The sequence below is a fragment of the Salvelinus fontinalis genome, chromosome 14, assembly GCF_029448725.1.
Source record: "Salvelinus fontinalis isolate EN_2023a chromosome 14, ASM2944872v1, whole genome shotgun sequence".
Classification (NCBI taxonomy): Eukaryota; Metazoa; Chordata; class Actinopteri; order Salmoniformes; family Salmonidae; genus Salvelinus; species Salvelinus fontinalis.
In genome coordinates, this window is record NC_074678.1 from 19684144 (window position 1) to 19708198 (window position 24055).

Genomic DNA, 24055 nt, shown 5'->3' on the forward strand with positions numbered 1-24055 from the left:
CTCTCTCTCTCTCTCTCTCTCTCTCTCTCTCTCTCTCTCTCTCTGTCTCTCTCTCTCTCTCTCTCTCTCTCTTTCCCTCTCTCCTTTCTAACTCTCTTTCCTCCACTCTCTTTTCTGTCATACCCTCTCCCTATATCTCTCTCTCTCGCTCTCTCTCTTTCTCTCTCTACTCCCCTCTCCTTTCTCTCCCACTCTCTCCCTCCATCTTTCTACTTGGTCTTTCTCCCTCATATCTTCTCTCTGATGGGTAAAAGTGCAGTTAAAAGGAGTAGAGTGTATATGAGATGCTTATCCCACGTATCTGAGGCCATGATGTGTTTGGTTGTAGGCCTGGGAATCATGGATACACACACACAGCCTACAAACACGAACAGATAAACACATGTCCCACACACACAGCACGTTTAATCAATAACACAGGCTAGTTCACATACACTCTGTTTTCTGAAGAGGCTTCCTCAATAGAGCTCACACACATTCTCATATTATTTTCCTATCACGTCACACACACACTCTCTCTCCCTCCCTCTCTCTTCTCCATCATGTAACACTTCGATCAGTTGGCCAGGAATCCTGTGGATCCTGGGGATGTGAGTTTCTGAGGTCTGATGTAGGAAAGAAGAAGTGTGGGCCTGTGGCCAGCTCTGCTTTGTGTGTGGAACATAACACAGATGAGGAGTTACTCAGAGATAGACCTGATAATATCATCATCATCTGATACTACACTGTCTGGCATACTTATTTAGTCTTCACAGAGATCACGGCCCGTATCCACAAAGCATCTCAGAGAAGAAGTGCTGATCTAGGATCAGTTTAGCCTTTTAGATCATCATGAATAAGATTATATAGACATATCCTGGATAATCACTCCTACTATGAGATGCTTTGTGGATACGGGCCCAGAACTCATAGGACTGAGATGCTTTGTGGATAAGGGCCCAGAACTCATAGGACTGAGAGGCTTTGTGGATACGAGCCTAGAACTCATAGGACTGAGAGGCTTTGTGGATACGGGCCCAGAACTCATAGGACTGAGATGCTTTGCGGATACGGGCCCAGAACTCATAGGACTGAGATGCTTTGTGGATACGGGCCCAGAACTCATAGGACTGAGATGCTTTGCGGATACGGGCCCAGAACTCATAGGACTGAGAGGCTTTGTGGATACGGGCCCAGAACTCATAGGACTGAGATGCTTTGCGGATACGGGCCCAGAACTCATAGGACTGAGATGCTTTGTGGATACGGGCCCAGAACTCATATGACTGAGATGCTTTGTGGATACGGGCCCAGAACTCATAGGACTGAGATGCTTTGTGGATACGGGCCCAGAACTCATAGGACTGAGATGCTTTGTGGATACGGGCCCAGAACTCATAGGACTGAGATGCTTTGCGGATACGGGCCCAGAACTCATAGGACTGAGATGCTTTGTGGATACGGGCCCAGAACTCATAGGACTGAGATGCTTTGTGGATACGGGCCCAGAACTCATAGGACTGAGATGCTTTGTGAATACGGGCCAGAACTCATAGGACTGAGATGCTTTGCGGATACGGGCCCAGAACTCATAGAACTGAGATGCTTTGTGGATACGGGCCCAGAACTCATAGGACTGAGATGCTTTGTGGATACGGGCCCAGAACTCATAGGACTGAGAGGCTTTGTGGACACGAGCCCAGAACTCATAGGACTGAGGCCTGTCAAGAATAAAATCAAATGGAGTGCGTTTAGCAGATTTTGTTGGGTTAATTTAGTTAGGGGTTCATTTAGGGGTTCATTTAGTTAGGGGTTCATTTAGTTAGGGGTTCATTTAGTTAGGGGTTCATTTAGATAGAGGTTCATTTAGTTAGGTGTTCATTTAGATAGGGGTTCATTTAGTTAGGGGTTCATTTAGATAGAGGTTCATTTAGTTAGGAGTTCATTTAGAGGTTCATTTAGATAGAGGTTCATTTAGTTCGGAGTTCATTTAGAGGTTCATTTAGAGGTTCATTTAGGGGTTCATTTAGAAAGAGGTTCATTTAGTTAGGAGTTCATTTAGAGGTTCATTTAGAGGTTCATTTAGGGGTTCATTTAGATAGAGGTTCATTTAGTTAGGGGTTCATTTAGAGGTTCATTTAGAGGTTCATCTAGGGGTTAATTCTTTGTTGTGCTGTTTGTGTGTGAATGTGCTGACTGTGCTGACTGGGTGGTTATCCCATTTGGGAACAATGTCAGCTGATTGGTCGAAAAAAAGTGTCAACATTTATTTCACACACCAATCACCCCCCCCCCCCCCCACACACACACACACCCACACACACCCACCCACCCACCCACACCCACACACACACACTCACACACACACACACACACACACACACACACACACACACACACACACACACACACACACACACACACACACACCCACACACACACACACACACACACACACACACACACACACACACACACACACACACACCCACACACACAGTCCTCTGCTGATACCTCAGACCGTGGGGAGACAGTAGTGAATCGGACTTTGTCATGAGTAAACCTTGAGGAGCTGTAAGAGATTAACGTAGCTATACGTTCCACTGATGTTGTCCACCAGTAGTACCAGTCAGCCTTCATTCTGCTGACTGGGGACATTTCTACTCCTCTGTATTTGTTACTGTTATGTCCAGAAGCAGGTACTGTATATCTGATTCTCTAAAAGAATAACATTACAGAAGCATACCACACACACACACACACACACACACACACACACACACACACACACACACACACACACACACACACACACACACACACACACACACACACACACACACACACACACACACACACACACACACACACACACACACACACACACACACACTTAACCCTTATAGAGTCTGGGCTGGAAAGTGTTAAACGTCTCTGAGAGAATCTGCTCGCTGACTTTAAAGCGGTGCTGCTCAGCATGGATCAGATGACAATTCTTAGATCTGAAATAAGAGAGGAGGAGAGCGGGATATGTTGGTGATTTGGTTCATTAGGAGTAGAACAGGATCATGGTGAATAGTGTAGTTACCTCCTTTTGAACAGCTTCATATCCATATTTCATACTGGGTCCTGGATGGGTCTGGGAGAGAGGCACTGTTTTCATGTTCTATTCTTCTCTCCCATTACCCCCGGTATAGATTTACAGTGTGTGTGTGGTTGTGTGGTTCATACTCACGGTCATCAGAGAAGATTAAAGCCATTCATCTAGCCTGTACAGTAATGAAAGGTTTGATTGGAAAAAAAGAAATTGTCATCATTCCCCCCCCAATCTCCTGTCTTTCGTCCTCCTCCTGTTGACCTCTCTCTCTCTCACCATGTGTCTTTCATTCTGTATTTTTCTAGTTGTTAACCTTGATTATTAATTATACCTTTATGGATATGATTTGATCTATTGTCGTGAAAATTTTCATTTCTCTATGGAACATTATTGTTATTGTCAATTCTGCTATATATACTCACCACATATCTCTCTCTCTCCCCCTCCCTCTCCTTCTCTCTCTCCCCTTCTCTCTCCTTCTATCTCTCCCCCTCCCTCTCCTTCTCTCTCTCTCCCCCTCCCTCTCCTTCTCTCTCCCTCCCTCTACCCCCCCTCTATCTCTCCCCCTCCCTCTCCTTCTCTCTCTCCCCCTCCCTCTCCTTCTCTCTCTCCAGCATGCAGAGCAGGGTTCTATAAGTCTCTGCTGGGTAACGTCCAGTGTTCTAAGTGTCCACCTCACAGCGTCACCCATCATGAGGGAGCGTTACACTGTGGCTGCGAGAAAAACTACTTCCGCGCTGATGGAGACCCGCCATCTATGGCCTGCACCCGTAAGTCTCTGTGTTTGTGTTTGTTAGTGTAAGTTTGTGTGTGTGTGTGTGTGTGTGTGTGTGTGTGTGTGTGTGTGTGTGTGTGTGTGTGTGTGCGTGCGTGCGTGCGTGCGTGCGTGCGTGCGTGCGTACGTGCTCTCTCTTTCTCTCTCTCGCTCTTTCTCTCTCTCATCCTCATTCCTCTCTCTCTCTCTGAGCTGTATCCGGATGGTTTACAGAAGCAGATGGCTGTATCCTAAACTACATTACCCATAGATCACTGCCCTGGAATCCTTGATGACTGCTGTCCTATTAAACCAGCAGCAGCAGCCATGTCTGTTGTCCCGGGGGGGAGCTCAGAACAACCACAGCATACCCTTATTTCCAGTTTCCTCATACTGATCTGGTAGAGGTCTGTTTTACAGTCCTAAAACCTTTATAGACTAAGGTAATGAGCAGGAGTCTGGAAAGGAAGGTCAAGATTGGACAGGAACATATATTTACACCAGTATGACTATATGAACTGATCTCCACCCACTGCTCTACTGTTCATATTACATCTGGTGCTCTATACCTCTATACACGACACACCCTATGTGGCAGCCTGAGGTTGGAGACTGATGTGAAACCCAGATCTCTGGTGTCATTAGTGTTATGTTCAGGCAGCTAGATGAGCGTTGTGAATGTGCAGTAGAGTGGCGTCAAGGAGCTAGAACAGTAGAGTACTGTAGAGTTTACTGTATCCACCATCTGAACCCTAACACCACAGACAAACAAACAAACCAACAAGGCTTTCTATTGTCAAATCATTCCTCCTCACCCTATCTCCTCCCTCGTTCCAATTCTTTACAGTGGATCTCTTCAGTGGTTCTGGTTAGTTCCCGGTGTAATGACTTCCATAGGTCTGATATTAAAGTCTGGAAATATTCAGAGAATCAGTTCACATTTAAACATGCCAGTTCCATCTGTCAGAGAGAGTTTGAGGTTTGGCCTTATTCTGTGTCCTTGCTTTCTCCATTATCCCTCCCTGTGACTGGTGACTGAACTGAATCTTCTGCCCAAAGAGACAGACTGCTGTCACTCCATCACACACACAGATTGATTTATATATTACAGGTTTCCTGAACTGCCGGGCCGCGGGCTGAATTTGGCCCAAATATGCTCCAAGTTATTTTAATTTAGGAAATCTGTTTTAAAGTATTCCCACGCCTAATAGACAGATATACAGTGCATTCGGAAAGTATTCAGACCTCTTGACTTTTTCCACATTTTGTTACTGTAACGTTCGTCTTGTGGTGATTGAACGGACCAAGACGCAGCGGGTGATGAAGACATAGTGAATTTATTAAACAGACGAAACACTGACAAAACACTAGAACAAACTACAAAACAAAAAAGAAGGCAACAGACCTGGACTACGAACTTACACGTAACAAAGAACGAACGAACAAGTACTGACTACAAACAAAACGAACTCACGATACAGTCCCGTATGGTGCAACAAACACTGACACAGGAAACAACCACCCACAAACAAACAGTGTGAAAACACCTACCTTAATATGACTCTCAATCAGAGGAAACGCCAAACACCTGCCTCTAATTGAGAGCCATACCAGGCAACCCATTAACCCAACATAGAAAACACATAACATAGACTACCCACCCAAACTCACGCCCTGACCAATTAAACACATACCAAACAACAGAAAACAGGTCAGGAACGTGACAGAACCACCCCCTCAAACTCAAGGGGAGGGTCTGGTTGGGCATCTGTCCGCGGTGGCGGCTCCGGCGGTGGACGAGGACACCACTCCACCACTGTCTTTGTCCCCCTCCTTAGCGTCCTTTGAGTGGCGACCCTCGCCCCCGCCCATAGTCCAGGAACCTTCACTAAGGCCCCTCCACAATAGAGGAGACAACTCAGGACAGAGAGGTAGCTCAGGACAAAGAGGTAGCTCAGGACAAAGAGGTAGCTAAGGACAGAGAGGTAGCTCAGGACAGAGGGACAACTCTGGACTAGTGGCAGCTCCGGACTGAGTGGCAGCTCCGGACTGAGTGGCAGCTCCGGACTGAGTGGCAGCTCATGACTGGAAGGCAGCTCCGGACTGGAAGGCAGCTCATGACTGGAAGGCAGCTCATGACTGGAAGGCAGCTCATGACTGGAGAGCAGCTCATGACTGGAGGGCAGCTCATGACTGGAGGGCAGCTCATGACTGTAGGGCAGCTCATGACTGTAGGGCAGCTCATGACTGGTGGGCAGCTCATGACTGGAGGGCAGCTCATGACTGGAGGGCAGCTCATGACTGGAGGGCAGCTCATGACTGTAGGGCAGCTCATGACTGTAGGGCAGCTCGTGACTGTAGGGCAGCTCATGACTGTAGGGCAGCTCATGACTGTAGGGCAGCTCATGACTGTAGGGCAGCTCATGACTGGAGGGCAGCTCATGACTGGGGGGCAGCTCATGACTGGAGGGCAGCTCTGGCAGCTCCTGACTGGCTGGCGGCTCTGGCAGCTCCTGACTGGCTGGCGGCTCTGGCAGCTCCTGACTGGCTGGCGGCTCTGGCAGCTCCTGACTGGCTGGCGGCTCTGGCAGCTCCTGACTGGCTGGCGGCTCTGGCAGCTCCTGACTGGCTGGCGGCTCTGGCAGCTCCTGACTGGCTGGCGGCTCTGGCAGCTCATGACTGGCTGGCGGCTCTGGCAGCTCCTGACTGGCTGGCGGCTCTGGCGGCTCCTGACTGACGGACGGCTCTAGCGGCTCCTGACTGACGGATGGCTCTAATGGCTCAGGACAGACGGGCGGCTCTAATGGCTCGTGGCAGACGGATGGCTAAGAAGGCGCTGGGCAGCCGGATGGCTCAGAAGACGCTGGGCAGACAGATGGCTCAGAAGGCGCTGGGCAGACAGATGGCTCAGAAAGCGCTGGGCAGACAGATGGCTCAGACGGCGCTGGGGAGACAGATGGCTCAGACGGCGCTGGGCAGACAGATGGCTCAGACGGCGCTGGGCAGACAGATGGCTCAGACGGCGCTGGGCAGACAGATGGCTCAGACGGCGCTGGGCAGACAGATGGCTCAGACGGTGCTGGGCAGACGAGCAGTGCAGGCGGCGTTGGGCAGACAGCCGACTCTGACCTGCTGAGGCGCACAGTAGGCCTGGTGCGTGGTGCCGGAACTGGTGGTACCGGACTGGAGACACGCACCTCAAGACTAGTGCGGGGAGCAGGAACAGGGCACACTGGACTCTCGATGCGCACTATAGGCCTGGTGCGTGGTACCGGAACTGGAGGTACCGGGTTGAGGGCACGCACCTCAGGGCGAGTGCGGGGAGAAGGAACAGTGCGTACAGGGCTCTGGAGACGCACAGGAGGCTTGATGCGTGGTGCCGAAACTGGAGGCACTGAGCTTGAGACACGCACCACAGGGAGAGTGCGTGGAGGAGGAACAGGGCTCTGGAGACGTACTGGAAGCCTGGTGCGTGGTGTAGGCACTGGTGGTACTGAGCTGGGGCGGGAAGGTGGCGCCGGATATACCGGACCGTGCAAGCGTACTGGCTCCCTTGAGCACTGAGCCTGCCCAACCTTACCTGGTTGAATGCTCTCCGTAGGCCGTCCAGTGCGGGGAGGTGGAATAACCCGCACCGGGCTATGTAGGTGAACCGGGGACACCATGCGTAAGGCTGGTGCCATGTAAGCCGACCCGAGGAGACGTACTGGTGGCCAGATATGTAAGGCCGGCTTCATGACATCCGGCTCAATAATCACTCTTGCCCGGCTAGTGCGGGGAGGTGGAATAACCCGCACCGGGCTATGAACACGTACAGGAGACACCATGCACTCTACTGCGTAACACGGTGTCTGCCCATACTCTCGCTCTCCACGGTAAGCCCGGGAAGTTGGCGCAGGTCTCCTACCTGACTTCGCCACACTACCCTTTAGCCCCCCCCCAAGAAATTTTTGGGTTGTACTTGCGGGCTTCCAGCCTTGCTTCCGTGCTGCCTCCTCATATCGTCGCCTCTCCGCTTTAGATGCCTCCAGCTCCGCCTTAGGGCGGCGACACTCCTCTGGCTCTGCCCAGGGTCCTTCTCCGTCCAGAATCTCTTCCCATGTCCATTCCTCCTTGACCCACTGCTGCTGTCGCTGCTGTCCGTTAACCCGCTGCTTGATCCGGGTTTGGTGGGTGGTTCTGTAACGTTCGTCTTGTGGTGATTGAACGGACCAAGACGCAGCGGGTGATGAAGACATAGTGAATTTATTAAACAGACGAAACACTGACAAAACACTAGAACAAACTACAAAACAAGAAACGAAGGCAACAGACCTGGACTACGAACTTACACGTAACAAAGAACGAACTAACAAGTACTGACTACAAACAAAACGAACTCACGATACAGTCCCGTATGGTGCAACAAACACTGACACAGGAAACAACCACCCACAAACAAACAGTGTGAAAACACCTACCTTAATATGACTCTCAATCAGAGGAAACGCCAAACACCTGCCTCTAATTGAGAGCCATACCAGGCAACCCATTAACCCAACATAGAAAACACATAACATAGACTACCCACCCAAACTCACGCCCTGACCAATTAAACACATACCAAACAACAGAAAACAGGTCAGGAACGTGACAGTTACATTACAGCGTTATTCTAAAATGTATTAAATTGTCCCCCCCCCCACCCTCATAAATCTACACACAATACCCCATAATGACAAAGTAAAAACAGGTTTTCAGAAATATTTGCAAAAAATATATATATATATTTTTAAATCACATTTACATAAGTATTCAGACCCTTTACTCAGTACTTTGTTGAAGCATCTTTGACTGCGATTACAGCCACCAGTCTTCTTGGGTATGACGCTATAAGCTTGGCACACCTGTTTTTGGGGAGTTTCTCCCGCTATTCTTTGCAGATCATCTCAAACTCTGTCAGGTTGGATGGGGAGCGTCACTCACAGCTATTTTCAGGTCTCTCCACAGATGTTCGATTGGATTCAAGTCCGGGCTCTGGCTGGGCCACTCAAGGACATTCAGAAACTTGTCCCGGAGCCACTCCTGCATTGCCTTGGCTGTGTGCTTAGGGTTGTTGTCCTGTTGGAAGGTGAACCTTGATGCTGCCACCACCATGCTTCACCTTAGGGATGGTGCCAGGTTTCCTCCAGATGTAAAGCTTGGCATTCAGGCCAATTTTGGTTTCGTCAGACCAGAGAATCTTGTTCTCATGGTCTGAGAGTCCTTTACATGCCTTTTGCCAAACTCCAAGTGAGCTGTCATGTGCCTTTTACTGAGGAGTGGCTTCCTTCGGGACACTCTACCATAAAGGCCTGATTGGTGGAGTTTTGCAGAGATGGTTGTCCTTCTGGAAGGTTCTCCCATCTCCACAAAGGAACTCTGGAGCTCTGTCAGAGTGACCATCAGGTTCGTGGTCACCTCCCTGACCAAGGCCCTTCTCCCCCGATTGCTCAGTTGGGCCGGGCGGACAGCTCTAGGAAGAGTCTTGGTGGTTCCAAATCTCTTCCATTTAGTAATGATGGAGGCCACTGTGTTCTTGGGGAACTTCAATGCTGCAGACATTTTTTGGTACCCTTCCCTAGATCTGTGCCTTTACACAATCCTGTTTCGGAGCTCTACAGACAATTCCTTCGACCTCATGGCTTGGTGTTTGCTCTGACATGCACTGGCAACTGTGGGACCTTATATAGACAGGTATGTGCCTTTCCAAATCATGTCCAATCAATTGAATTTACCACAGGTGGACTCCAATCAAGTTGTAGCAACATCTCAAGGATGATCAATGGAAACAGGATGCACCTGAACTCAATTTCTAGTTTCATAGCAAAGGGTCTGAATACTTATGTAAATAAGGTATTTCTGTTTTTTTTTTTTTTATACATTTCTAGAAACCTGTTTTCGCTTTGTCATTATTGGGTATTTTGTGTAGATTGATGAGGGTTTATTTTTATTGAATCCATTTTACAATAAGGCTGTAACGTAACATAATGTGGAAAACGTCAGGCGGTCTGAATACTTTCCGAATGTACTGTATGTGATCGTATTCAATCATAAGGTTTGAAATTATTATGTTTTAGTCAAATATTTTATCTGTTTGGGCTTCTTGAGGTCACTTTGCTGTATACAAGGGATTTGTAATTGTGTTCCTGGCTCCCTGACCATCCACTAAAGAAATATTATATATTTTCATTGCTCTCTCTCTCTCTCTCTCTCTCTCTCTCTCTCTCCATCTCTCTCTCTCTCTCTCTCTCTCTCTCTCTCTCTCTCTCTCTCTCTCTCTCTCTCTCTCTCTCTCTCTCTCTCTCTCGCTCTCTCACTTCAGGTCCTCCCTCTGCTCCTCGTAACGTGATCTCAGTCATCAATGAGACCTCGGTGATTCTGGACTGGTCCTGGCCGGAGAACACGGGAGGTCGTAAGGACGTTACCTTCACCGTGCTGTGTAAGCGCTGCAGGCCTGGCCAGAGGGTGTGTGAGGCGTGTCGCAGTAATGTGCGGTTCCTCCCCCGTGCTGCAGGCCTGCAGAACACTACCGTAACCGTGGGAGACCTGCTGGCTCACACCAACTACACCTTTGAGATCGATGCTCAAAATGGAGTGTCCCAGTTAGCCCCAACTATGAGGCAATATGCTGCTGTGACCATCACTACCAACCAAGCAGGTACGGCCGGAGATGAAGACACACACATAAATGTTCATGCATTCATTCCAACCATCAGCTCTGGACATTTACAAATCAAATCACATTTTATTTGTCACATGCGCCGAAACAACAGGTGTAGTAGACCTTACTGTGAAATGCTTATTTACAAGCCCTTAGCCAACAATGCAGTTCTAGAAATAGCGTTAAGAAATTATTTACTAAATAAACTAAAGTGATATTTTTTTTTTAACAAATAAAATCTAAAAGTATCACAAGAAAATTACGTAACAATAACGAGGCTATATACAGGGGTTACCGGTACCTAGTCAATGTGTGGGGATACAGGTCAGTCGAGGTAATTTGTAAAGTGACTATGCATAGATAATAAACAGCGAGTAGCAGCATTGTAAAAACAAAAGGGGGGAGGTCAATGTAAAAGTCCGGGTAGCCATTTGATACATTTTTCAACCGTCTTATGGCTTGAGGGTGGAAGCTTTTAAGGAGCCTTTTGGCACTCCGGGAACCGCTTGCCGTGCGGTAGCAGAGAGAACAGTCTTTGACAATTTTTAGGGCCTCCCTCTGACACTGCCTAGTATAGAGGTCCTGGAAGTCAGGAAGCTTGGCCCCATTGATGTACTGGGCCGTTCGCACTGAGCGCCTTACGGTCAGATGACGAGCAGTTGACATATAAGGCAGTGATGCCACCGGTCAGGATTCTCTCAATGGCACAGCTGTAGAACCCTTTGAGGATCGGAGGACCCATGCCAAATCTTTTCAGTCTCCTGAGGGGATAAAGGTGTTGTTGTGCCCTCTTCACAACTGTCTTGGTGTGTTTGAACACCAAGGAACTTGAAACTCTCGACCCGTTCCACTTCAGCCCCGTCGATGTTAATGGGGGCCTGTTTGGCCCTCCTTTTCCTATAGTCCACGATCATCTCCTTTGCCTTGCTGACATTGAGGGAGAGGTTGTTGTCCTGGCACCACACTGCCAGGTCTCTGACCTCCTCCCTATAGGCTGTCTATAGGCTGTCTCATCATTGTCGATAATCAGGCCTACTACTGTTGTCGTCAGCAAACTTAATGATGGTGTTGGAGTCATGCTTGGCCACACAGTCATGGGTGAACAGGGAGTACAGGAAGGGACTAAGTACGCATCCCTGAGGGGCCCCCGTGTTGAGGATCAGCGCAGCAGATGTGTTGTTTCCTACCCTTATCACCTGGGGGCAGACCGTCAGGAAGTCCTGGATCCAGTTGCAGAGGGAGGTGTTTAGTCCCAGGGTCCTTAGCTTAATGATGAGCTTTGTGAGCACTATGGTGTTGAACGCTGAGCTGTAGTCAATGAACAGCATTCTCACGTAGGTGTTCCTTTTTGTCCAGGTAGGAAAGGGCAGTGTGGAGTACAATTGAGATTGCATCATCTGTGGATCTGTTGGGGCGGTATGCGAATTGGAGTGGGTCTAGGTTTTCCGGCATGATGGTGTTGATGTGAGCCATGACCAGCCTTTCAAAGCACTTCATGGCTACCGACGTGAGTGCTACAGAGTGGTAATCATTTATGCAGGTTACCTTCACTTTCTTGTGCACAGGGACTATGGTGGTCTGTTGAAACATGTAGGTATTACAGACTCGGTCAGGGAGAGGTTGAAAATGTCAGTGAAGACACTTGACAGTTGGTCCGCGCATACTTTGAGTACACGTCCTGGTAATCCGTCTGGCCCCACAGCTTTGTGAATGTTGACCTGATTAAAGGTCTTGCTCACAGCTGCTACAGAGAGCATAATCACACAGTCGTCCGGAAAAGCTGGTGCTCTCGTGCATCCTTCAGTGTTGTTTGCCTCGAATCGATCATAAAAGGCATTTAGCTCATCTGGTAGGCTCACGTCACTGGGCAGCTCGCGGCTGGGTTTCCCTTTCTGGTCCGTAATATTTTTCAAGCCCTGCCACATCCGATGAGCGTCTGAGCCGGTGTAGTAGGATTCGATCTTAGTCCTGTATTGATGCTTTGCCTGTTTGATGGTTCGTCTGAGGGCATAGCGAGACTTCTTATAAGCGTCCGGATTAGTGTCCCGCTCCTTGAAAGCGGCAGCTCTAGATTTTAGCTCGGTACGGATGTTGCCTGTAATAGCCAGTGTTCTTCAGTGTTTTATCACCAGTATCAAATGTCTCCCTCCTTACAAATACACTCTGTATAAATCTTTGTGTTGTTTTTCAGTTGTTACAGACAGTCGTTATAATGAAACGGCTTCACATCAACCCTTCATATAAACACTCTTTCACACATTCACTCACTTTAACACACATACTCACACACACACACACACACACACACGCGCACACGCACATGCACACACACACAAACACACACACAGGCAGTTGTAACACAGGGATGGGCTGCTCACATCGATCTCTCATATAAACATTCTCCACCATCCCAACATTCTTCAACATCCCAAAATTCTCCAACATCCCAAGGGAGGACTTGGCCCAGTGAAAGTCCCTCCCGGAGACAAATCAATTTCTCTGCAGCGGAATGCAACAAACCTCAACATTCCGATACCAAACTAGAAATGCATGCATGATGACTAGATTTCACTACACCCTCCCTCTCCTTCTCTCTCTTTATACATCCCTGTCTGTGGTTCTTTCTCTCTCTCCTTCTATCTTTCCCTGTGTCTCTGTTTCTGTCTCTCTCTTTCATTCCCCATACACATCTCTCTCCCTCCCTTTTCAGTCATACAGTTGAAGTCGGAAGTTTACATGCACTTAGGTTGGAGTCATTAAAACTAGTTTTTCAACCACTCCACAAATGTATTTTTAACAAACTATAGTTTTGGCAAGTCGGTTAGGACATCTACTTTGTGCATGACACAAGTCATTTTTCCAACAATTGTTTACAGACAGATTATTTCACTTATAATTAACTGTATCACAATTCCAGTGGGTCAGACATTTACATACACTCAGTTGACTGTGCCTTTAAACAGCTTGGAAAATTCCAGACAATGATGTCATGGCTGATAGGCTAATTGACATCATTTGAGTCAATTGGAGGTGTACCTGGGGATGTATTTCAAGGCCTACCTTCAAACTCAGTGCCTCTTTGCTTGACATCATGGGAAAATCAAAAGAAATCAGCCAAGACCTCAGAAAAAAATTGTAGACCTCAACAAGTCTGGTTCATCCTTGGGAGCAATTTCTAAATGCCTAAAGGTACCACGTTCATCTGAACAAACAATAGTACGCAAGTATAAACACCATGGGACCACGCAGCCATCATACTGCTCAGGAAGGAGATGCATTCTGTCTCCTAGAGATGATCTTACTTTGGTGTGAAAAGTGCAAATCAATCCCAGAACAACAGCAAAGGACCTTGTGAAGTTACTGGAGGAAACAGGTACAAAAGTATCTATATCCACTGTAAAACGAGTGCTATATCGACAGAACCTGAAAGGCCGCTCAGCAAGGAAGAAGCCACTGCTCCAAAATGGCCATAAAAAAGCCAGCCTACCGTTTGCAACTGTACATGGGAACAAAGATCGTACTTTTTGGAGAAATGTCCTCTGGTCTGATGAAACAAAAATAGAACTGTTTGGCCATAATGACCATCGTTATGTTTGGAGTAAAATGGGGGAGGCTTGCAAGCCGAAGAACACCATCCCAACCGTGAAGCACGGGGGTGGCAGCATCAAATCAAATCAAATCAAATCAAATTTTATTAGTCACATACACATGGTTAGCAGATATTAATGCGAGTGTAGCGAAATGCTTGTGCTTCTAGTTCCGACAATGCAGTAATAACCAACAAGTAATCTAACCTAACAATTCCACAACTACTACCTTATACACACACAGGTGTAAAGGGATAAAGAATATGTACATAAAGATATATGAATGAGTGGTGGTACAGAACGGCATAGGCAAGATGCAGTAGATGGTATAGAGTACGGTATATACATATGAGATGAGTACTGTAGGGTATGCAAACATAAAGTGGCATAGTTTAAAGTGGCTAGTGGTACATGTATTACATAAAGATGGCAAGATGCAGTAGATGATATAGAGTACAGTATATACATATGAGATGGGTAATGTAGGGTATGTAAACATTATATTAAGTGGCATTGTTTAAAGTGGCTAGTGGTACATTTTTACATAATTTCCATCAATTCCCATTTTTAAAGTGGCTGGAGTTGAGTCAGTATGTTGGCAGCGGCCGCTAAATGTTAGTGGTGGCTGTTTAACAGTCTGATGGCCTTGAGATAGAAGCTGTTTTTCAGTCTCTCGGTTCCTGCTTTGATGCACCTGTACTGACCTCGCCTTCTGGATGATAGCGGGGTGAACAGGCAGTGGCTTGGGTGGTTGTTGCCCTTGATGATCTTTATGGCCTTCCTGTGACATCGGGTGGTGTAGGTGTCCTGGAGGGCAGGTAGTTTGCCCCCGGTGATGCGTTCTGCAGACCTCACTACCCTCTGGAGAGCCTTACAGTTGTGGGCGGAGCAGTTGCCGTACCAGGCGGTGATACAGCCCGACAGGATGCTCTCGATTGTGCATCTGTAGAAGTTTGTGAGTGCTTTTGGTGACAAGCCGAATTTCTTCAGCCTCCTGAGGTTGAAGAGGCGCTGCTGCACCTTCTTCACGACGCTGTCTGTGTGGGTGGACCAATTCAGTTTGTCCGTGATGTGTACACCGAGGAACTTAAAACTTTCCACCTTCTCCACTACTGACCCGTCGATGTGGATAGGGGGGTGCTCCCTCTGCTGTTTCCTGAAGTCCACAATCATCTCCTTTGTTTTGTTGACGTTGAGTGTGAGGTTATTTTCCTGACACCACACTCCGAGGGCCCTCACCTCCTCCCTGTAGGCCGTCTCGTCGTTGTTGGTAATCAAGCCTACCACTGTAGTGTCATCCGCAAACTTGATGATTGAGTTGGAGGCGTACATGGCCACGCAGTCGTGGGTGAACAGGGAGTACAGGAGAGGGCTCAGAACGCACCCTTGTGGGGCCCCAGTGTTGAGGATCAGCGGGGTGGAGATGTTGTTACCTACCCTCACCACCTGGGGGCGGCCCGTCAGGAAGTCCAGGACCCAGTTGCACAGGGCGGGGTCGAGACCCAGGGTCTCGAGCTTGATGACGAGTTTGGAGGGTACTATGGTGTTAAATGCTGAGCTGTAATCGATGAACAGCATTCTCACATGGGTATTCCTCTTGTCCAGATGGGTTAGGGCAGTGTGCAGTGTGGTTGCGATTGCGTCGTCTGTGGACCTATTGGGTCGGTAAGCAAATTGGAGTGGGTCTAGGGTGTCCGGTAGGGTGGAGGTGATATGGTCCTTGACTAGTCTCTCAAAGCACTTCATGATGACGGAAGTGAGTGCTACGGGGCGGTAGTCGTTTAGCTCAGTTACCTTAGCTTTCTTGGGAACAGGAACAATGGTGGCCCTCTTGAAGCATGTGGGAACAGCAGACTGGGATAAGGATTGATTGAATATGTCCGTAAACACACCAGCCAGCTGGTCTGCGCATGCTCTGAGGACGCGGCTGGGAATGCCGTCTGGGCCTGCAGCCTTGCGAGGGTTAACATGTTTAAATGTTTTACTCACCTCGGCTGCAGTGAAGGAGAGCCCGCAGGTTTTGGTAGGGGGCCGTGTCAGTGGCACTGTATTGTCCTCAAAGCGGGCAAAAAAGTTGTTTAGCCTGTCTGGGAGCAAGACATCCTGGTCCGCGACGGGGCTGGTTTTCTTTTTGTAATCCGTGATTGACTGTAGACCCTGCCACATACCTCTTGTGTCTGAGCTGTTGAATTGCGACTCGATTTTGTCTCTGTACTGGGCCTTAGCCTGTTTGATTGCCTTGCGGAGAGAATAGCTACACTGTTTGTATTCGGTCATGCTTCCGGTCACCTTGCCCTGGTTAAAAGCAGTGGTTCGCGCTTTCAGTTTCACGCGAATGCTGCCGTCAATCCACGGTTTCTGGTTTGGGAATGTTTTAATCGTTGCTGTGGGTACGACATCGTCAATGCACTTCCTAATGAACTCGCTCACCGAATCAGCATATTCGTCAATATTGTTGTTGGACGCAATGCGGAACATATTCCAATCCGCGTGATCGAAGCAGTCTTGAAGCGTGGAATCAGATTGGTCGGACCAGCGTTGAACAGACCTGAGCGCGGGAGCTTGTTGTTTTAGTTTCTGTTTGTAGGCTGGAATCAACAAAATGGAGTCGTGGTCAGCTTTTCCGAAAGGGGGGCGGGGGAGGACCTTATATGCGTCGCGGAAATTAGTATAACAATGATCTAGAGTTTTTCCAGCCCTGGTAGCACAATCGATGTGCTGATAGAATTTAGGGAGTTTTGTTTTTAGATTAGCCTTGTTAAAATCCCCAGCTACGATGAATGCAGCCTCAGGGTGTGTGGTTTCCAGTTTACAAAGAGTCAGATAAAGTTCGTTCAGGGCCATCGATGTGTCTGCTTGGGGGGGAATATATACGGCTGTGATTATGATCGAAGAGAATTCCCTTGGTAGATAATGCGGTCGACATTTGATTGTGAGGAGTTCTAGATCAGGTGAACAGAATGACTTGAGTTCCTGTGTGTTGTTATGATGATCACACCACGTCTCGTTAATCATAAGGCATACCCCCCCGCCCCTCTTCTTACCAGAAAGATGTTTGTTTCTGTCGGCGCGATGCATGAAGAAACCAGCTGGCTGCACCGACTCCGTTAGCGTCTCTTGAGTTAGCCATGTTTCCGTGAAGCAGAGCACGTTGCAATCCCTGATGTCTCTCTGGAATGCTACCCGTGCTCGGATTTCATCAACCTTATTGTCAAGAGACTGGACATTGGCGAGTAGTATGCTAGGGAGTGGAGCGCGATGTGCCCGTCTCCGAAGCCTGACCAAGAGACCGCTACGTTTGCCCCTTTTACGGCGTGGCATAGGGTCCCCGGCTGGGATCAGATCCATTGTATTGGGTGGAAGGCAAAACACTGGATCCGTTTCGGGAAAGTCATATTCCTGGTTATAACGATGGTCAGTTGACGTTAATCGTATATTCAGTAGTTCCTCCCGACTGTATGTAATGAAACCTAAGATTACCTGGGGTACCAATGTAAGAAATAACACATAAAAAAACAAAATACTGCATATTTTCCAAGGAACGCGAAGCGAGGCGGCCATCTCGGTCGGCGCCATCTTTGTGGGGGTGCTTTGCTGCAGGATGGACTGGTGCACTTCACAAAATAGTTGGCATCACGAGGGAGGAAAATTATGTGGATACATTGAAGCAACATCTCAAGACATCAGTCAGGAAGTTAAAGCTTGGTTGAAAATTGGTCTTCCAAATGGACAATGACCCCAAGCAAACTTCTAAAGTTGTGGCAAAATGGCTTATGGACAACAAAGTCAATGTATTGGAGTGGCCATCAGAAAGCCCTGGACTCAATCGCATAGAAAATTTGTGGGCAGAACTGAAAAAACGTGTGCGAGCAAGGAGGTCTACAAACCTGACTCAGTTACACCAGCTCTGTCAGGAGGAATGGGCCAAAATTCACCCAGCTTATTGTGGAAAGCTTGTGGAAGGCTACCTGAAACGGTTGACCAATGTTAAACAATTTAAAGCCAATGCTTCCAAATACTAATTGAGTGTATGTCAACTTCTGACCCACTGGGAATGTGATGAAAGAAATAAAAGCTGAAATAAATCATTCTCTCTACTATTATTCTGACATTTCACATTCTTAAAATAAAGTGGTGATCCTAACTGACCTAAAACAGGGAATTTTTACTTGGATTAAATGTCAGGAATTGTGAAAAACTGAGTTTAAATGTATTTGGCTAAGGTGTATGTAAACTTCTGACTTCAACTGTAAATGTGTGTTGTAGTTAAGGTGCTGACTCCTCCCATTACAGTCCTATATGTTTCACTGAGTTAGGCTTTCCTTTCTGCTAGAAGACTCTTTCTCCATGCATCTCTGTCCACTGGGGCAATGGGTCCTGTCTCCTCTCTCTTGTTGTAGTGCTACAGTAGGTGAATGCCTCTGTCTGTCTGTGTGACAGAGTGGTGATAGATGGGACTCTTTCAGTTAGTTCAGGAGCCAGGAGACCAGACTTTACTGTCAACCACACGACAGTCTCTGGTTGGTGGAGGATAATGCTAGCTTAAGTAATGTGTACTCAATGGACTGTTAGTTGCCTGTAGAGAGAGAAACAGGGGGTTTATACATGTTTTGACCCTCACCCCAATAGATCCTGTGGTGTAGTTTGGGGTGTACACACACACACACACACACACACACACACACACACACACACACACACACACACACACACACACACACACACACACACACACACACACACACACACACACACACACACACACACACACACACACACACACACACACACACACACACACACACTGCTGTGTACAATGAGGTGTGTGCTGAGTGTCCTGTGTGTTATCCCAGCTGTGCTCTATAAAGGCTGACAGAGGCCAGACACATCCCTTTGATATGACGGCAGAGGGATGAGCAGTAAATACAGATTTAATGTGTGTGTGTGCATACAGATTTAGTGCTCTTCACTCATCTCCTGACTTGCGTGTTCCGCTCTAAGGGAGTGGGAGGGAAGAGGCTACAAAAGCTACAGATCCACTGATTATGTCTTTTTTAATTTAATTTTGTAGCTTTATTTTGACAGGATAGTCATGCTGAGACTAGGGTCTCTTTTACAGATGAGCTCTGCATAAATACATCAAACACATACAATATACAATATACAAAACTAGTAAACGTATTAAGAAAAACTGACACATTTATCAACATAGAGGTCTCCGATAATAACTCTGAACTGACCAAGGGGGACCAGTTCATTTAAATTCAGAGAGCTCAGTAAGTTGGGTGCAAAACAAGATAGCAGATTTCAACAGAGCTCTCTATCAGTCTGTGTGTGTGCTCAGATTATGTGTATCCTTATCATGTTTTAACCCACAGTTCTTATAACCTTCCTCTCGTCTCTCATATCACCAGTTATTCTGTAGATGTCAGGGTTGCATATTTCACCAAGCTGTCTCCTGAGAGGATAGTGTGATGACAATAGTAGAAGTAAGAGTTTAATGTGGGATGGTTTTTCAGCTGATGAAAATAGACTAAAGATTGGAATGTGTGAAAAGTATTTTTTTTTGTTTGTCCCCATAACATACAGTCGTGGCAAAAAGTTTTGAGAATGACACAAATATTAGTTTTCACAAAGTCTGCTGCCTCAGTTTGTATGATGGCAATTTGCATATACTCCAGAATGTTATGAAGAGTGATCAGATGAATTGCAATTAATTGCAAAGTCCCTCTTTGCCATGCAAATGAACTGAATCCCCCAAAAAACATTTCCACTGCATTTCAGCCCTGCCACAAAAGGACCAGCTGACATCATGTCAGTGATTCTCTTGTTAACACAGGTGTGAGTGTTGATGAGGACAAGGCTGGAGATCACTCTGTCATGCTGATAAAGTTAGAATAACAGACTGGAAGCTTCAAAAGGAGGGTGGTGCTTGGAATCATTGTTCTTCCTCAGTCAACCATGGTTACCTGCTAGGAAACACGTGCTGTCATCATTGCTTTGCACAAAAAGGGATTCACAGGCAAGGATTTTGCTGCCAGTAAGATTGCACATGAATCAACCATTTATTGGATCATCAAGAACTTCAAGGAGAGTGGTTCAATTGTTTTGAAGAAGGCTTCAGGGCGCCCAAGAAAGTCCAGCAAGCGCCAAGACCGTCTCCTAAAGTTGACTCAGCTGCGGGATCAGGGCACCACCAGTACAGAGCTTGCTCAGGAATGGCAGCAGGCAGGTGTGAGTGCATCTGCACGCACAGTGAGGCGAAGACTTTTGGAGGATGGCCTGGTGTCAAGAAGGGCAGCAAAGAAGCCACTTCTCCCCAGGAAAAACATCAGGGACAGACTGATATTCTGCAAAAGGTACAGGGATTGGACTGCTGAGGACTGGGGTAAAGTCATTTTCTCTGAATAATCCCCTTTCCAATTGTTTGGGGCATCCAGAAAAAAGCTTGTCCGGAGAAGACAAGGTGAGCGCTACCATCAGTCCTGTGTCATTCCAACAGTAAAGCATCCTGAGACCATTCATGTGTGGGGTTGCTTCTCAGCCAAGGGAGTGGGCTCACTCACAATTTTGCCTAAGAACACAGCCATGAGTAAAGAATGGTACCAACACATCCTCTGAGAGCAACTTCTCCCAACCATCCAGGAACAGTTTGGTGACGACGAACAATGCCTTTTCCAGCATGATGGAGCACCATGCCATAAGGCAAAAGTGATAACTAAGTGGGAACAAAACATCAATATTTTGGGTCCATGGCCAGGAAACTCCCCAGACCTTAATCCCATTGAGAACTTGTGGTCAATCCTCAAGAGGCGGGTGGACAAACAAAACCCCACAAATTCTGACAAACTCCAAGCATTGATTATGCAAAAATGGGCTACCATCAGTCAGGATGTGGCCCAGAAGTTAATTGACAGCATGCCAGGGCGGATTGCAGAGGTCTTGAAAAAGAAGGGTCAACACTGCAAATAATGACTCTTTGCATCAACTTCATGTAATTGTCAATAAAAGCCTTTGACACTTATGAAATGCTTGTAATTATAGACAATGAGAGACAATGAGGCAGCAGACTTTGTGAAAATTGATATTTGTGTCATTCTCAAAACATTTAGCCACGACTGTACAAACAAAGCATCCACACACAACAACACACATCATCCTCATGCTGCAGCTGCATTACCCATCACACTGAGCTGACAAGGATTAGGGTTGTCAATGTACAGCTCCCTAAACACACATATGGGTCTGTCTGTGGAGAGAGAGGACATGCAAGCTGCCCTCTGTCAGAGAGAAACACACACAAACACACTACACCGACACACTCAGTTTAAACCTGCCAAAGCTGTTAAAAGCTGGATTCACCGGTCGTCTCGGAAGGGGGGGAATCGTCCGGATATTCTGACAGGGTCGTCAGACGAGTCTCAGCCCCTCTTCTACACACACACACACACACACACACACACACACACACACACACACACACACACACACACACACACACACACACACACACACACACACACACACACACACACACACACACACACACACACACACACACACACACACACACACACACCCCCACTTGAGTCACATCCTCTCCTCTCTACAGTGGGCTATTGGGACTTGTTTGGGAGACTGAGAGAGAGAGAGAAGAATCTCTCTTGAGGCCAGGAAGCCCATCAGAGCTGTTCACAGAGGATTGGAGAGAGAGAGAGAGAGAGAGAGAGAGAGAGAGAGAGAGAGAGAGAGAGAGAGAGAGAGAGAGAGAGAGAGAGAGAGAGAGAGAGAGAGAGAGAGAGAGAGAGAGGGAGGGAGAGAGAGGGAGAGAGAGAGAGAGAGAGAGAGAGGGAGGGAGAGAGGGAGGGAGGGAGGGAGGGAGGGAGGAGGGAGGGAGGGAGGGAGGGAGGGAGGGAGGGAGGGAGAGAGAGAGAGAGGGAGAGAGATACCCAACATCAAACAGTCTTCATCCCAGACATAATAAATCATTGCACCCGTAAACTACATAACCAATAAAACAACAGCTATACACTATCAGAAACAAAGGGAACGAGAGAAAGAGCGAGGGAGCGAGAGTGGGTGGAGACTGGAATTAGACTCGCTCGCTCCATATGGATTCATTAACCAAGAGAAAATAACTTCCAGTGGAAAAAACAGCCAGCCCTTCTGAAGCTGTATCATCAGAATCAAGACAGGCTCGAACATTTCAAAGACAAACATGTTGTTTCCTGTGGTCTAATAAAATGAAAGCTCAGTCTTCTTATGGCAGCCTGGCCTCTCAGCTCCAGCTAGCAATTAGACAACTGTAAAAGTGGAAAAAGGGGGGAGAGAGGAATGGCGGGAGAGATGGAGGGAGTCCTAAGTTAAATTACAGTGCCAGATTGAGACCATGTGAGCTCCCAAGGCGATGCGACATGAGAGAGAGGGATGGAGGGATGGAGGGAGGGTAATGCACTGGGGGCATGCATGGAGGGATGGAGGGAGGGTAATGCACTGGGGGGCATGCATGGAGGGATGGAGGGAGGGTAATGCACTGGGGGCATGCATGGAGGGATGGAGGGAGGGTAATGCACTGGGGGCATGCATGGAGGGATGAGGTTTATATATCCTCTGATCTTACCCTGTACATTGGGGATGATATCATGGTGCCTGCTGGCTCTGGGGTTGATCTCTGAGACTCTGGCGTGTAGTATAGATGCAGTCTGTGTGGATGTATGTTATGACTCCCTCTGTTCTCCCCCTTCCAATATGGACCTCCTCTGGTTATCCTCTGGTGGACTAATTAACACAATTAGACCAACAGGAACCAACAGAAACCCCTCCAATAGGAACTATTAACAGGATACAAACTGCTGACTGAACATGCTGCGTGAACGTCCTGTGAACTGCTATAGGTTGTGCTATATGGTCAATCATCTCTCTCTCTCTGTTCCCCCCAACTCCCTCTCTCCAGCCCCTTCTCCAGTGACTGTAATCAGGAAGGATCGTACGTCTCGTAACAGCATTTCTCTGTCCTGGCTGGAACCAGAGAGACCCAACGGCATCATACTGGACTACGAGGTCAAATACTACCAGAAGGTCGGTTCACAAACACCATACTTGCTTTAGTACTGTTCTCTGCTGTCCCCTTGCAGCCCAATTCTTGTTGGACTGATTCCATTAATTGAAGAAAGAGAAGAGACAACATGTGGGCTTATTCTACCTCTCTCTCCCTTATTCCAGCCCCCCCCTGGTTGTCCTCTGTTCTAATGTCTCCCTGGGGTAGTCTTCTGGCTCCTCTCTGGGTGCTGGCCCCTGGGCTGGGGAGGAGGGAAGAGGATCGGGGTTTGGCACGTCAGTGGGCCCTAACATAGTGGGCCTCTCTCCCTCTTACCCTAGCAGTGGATCAGAGAGAGTCAGGGAGAGAGGGGGAGAATCAGAGAGAGAGGGAGAGAGTGGAGACAGGGTGAGGGGGAGAGTGAAAGGGTGATCAGGGGTACTTAGGGAGAGAGCCTTATTGCCATCTCCTATGGCAACCATTCTCACACAGAAAAAACATTCCACAGTCTAGTGGGTAAACGGTTGGGCAGCGTGACCACACACACACACATGGGCAAACACACACACCTTCACACTGAAACACCAACCAGCCAACCAGCCTTATCTCTTCCACCTCCTGTCCTCTCCCGACCAGTCTTAATGGAGTGTAGTTTTATTGCTGACACTAAATGTGTCTGCAGGGTCTCTGTGAGGAAATTAGTGTAGAACGAATGGCTGGTTTTCAATGGAGCCAGAGACAGCTATGGGACAGAGCTATGGGTGACATTTGATAGTGAAATTAGCCGTGGTGACATGTTTTTAATCATTCCTAGAGAAATAGGCATTTCTAAGCTCCTCCAGCTTTGTGGCTGCTCTGTTATATTCGTTTTTGTGTGAGCATTGGATATAGCTCACCTATCTCTGGCTGAACGAGAATA

The 24055-nt window shown here is 47.6% G+C and overlaps 1 protein-coding gene across 1 annotated transcript in view; it reads left to right on the forward strand.

The window, feature by feature from the left end:
- LOC129869590 (ephrin type-A receptor 3-like) overlaps positions 1-24055 on the forward strand; it is a 152771-nt gene that overhangs the window by 87392 nt on the left and 41324 nt on the right. The window contains exons 4-6 of the mRNA XM_055944121.1: positions 3691-3846; positions 10174-10509; positions 23053-23177. Coding sequence (XP_055800096.1) covers positions 3691-3846; positions 10174-10509; positions 23053-23177 — 617 coding nt within the window. The remainder of the gene's footprint in view (positions 1-3690; positions 3847-10173; positions 10510-23052; positions 23178-24055) is intronic.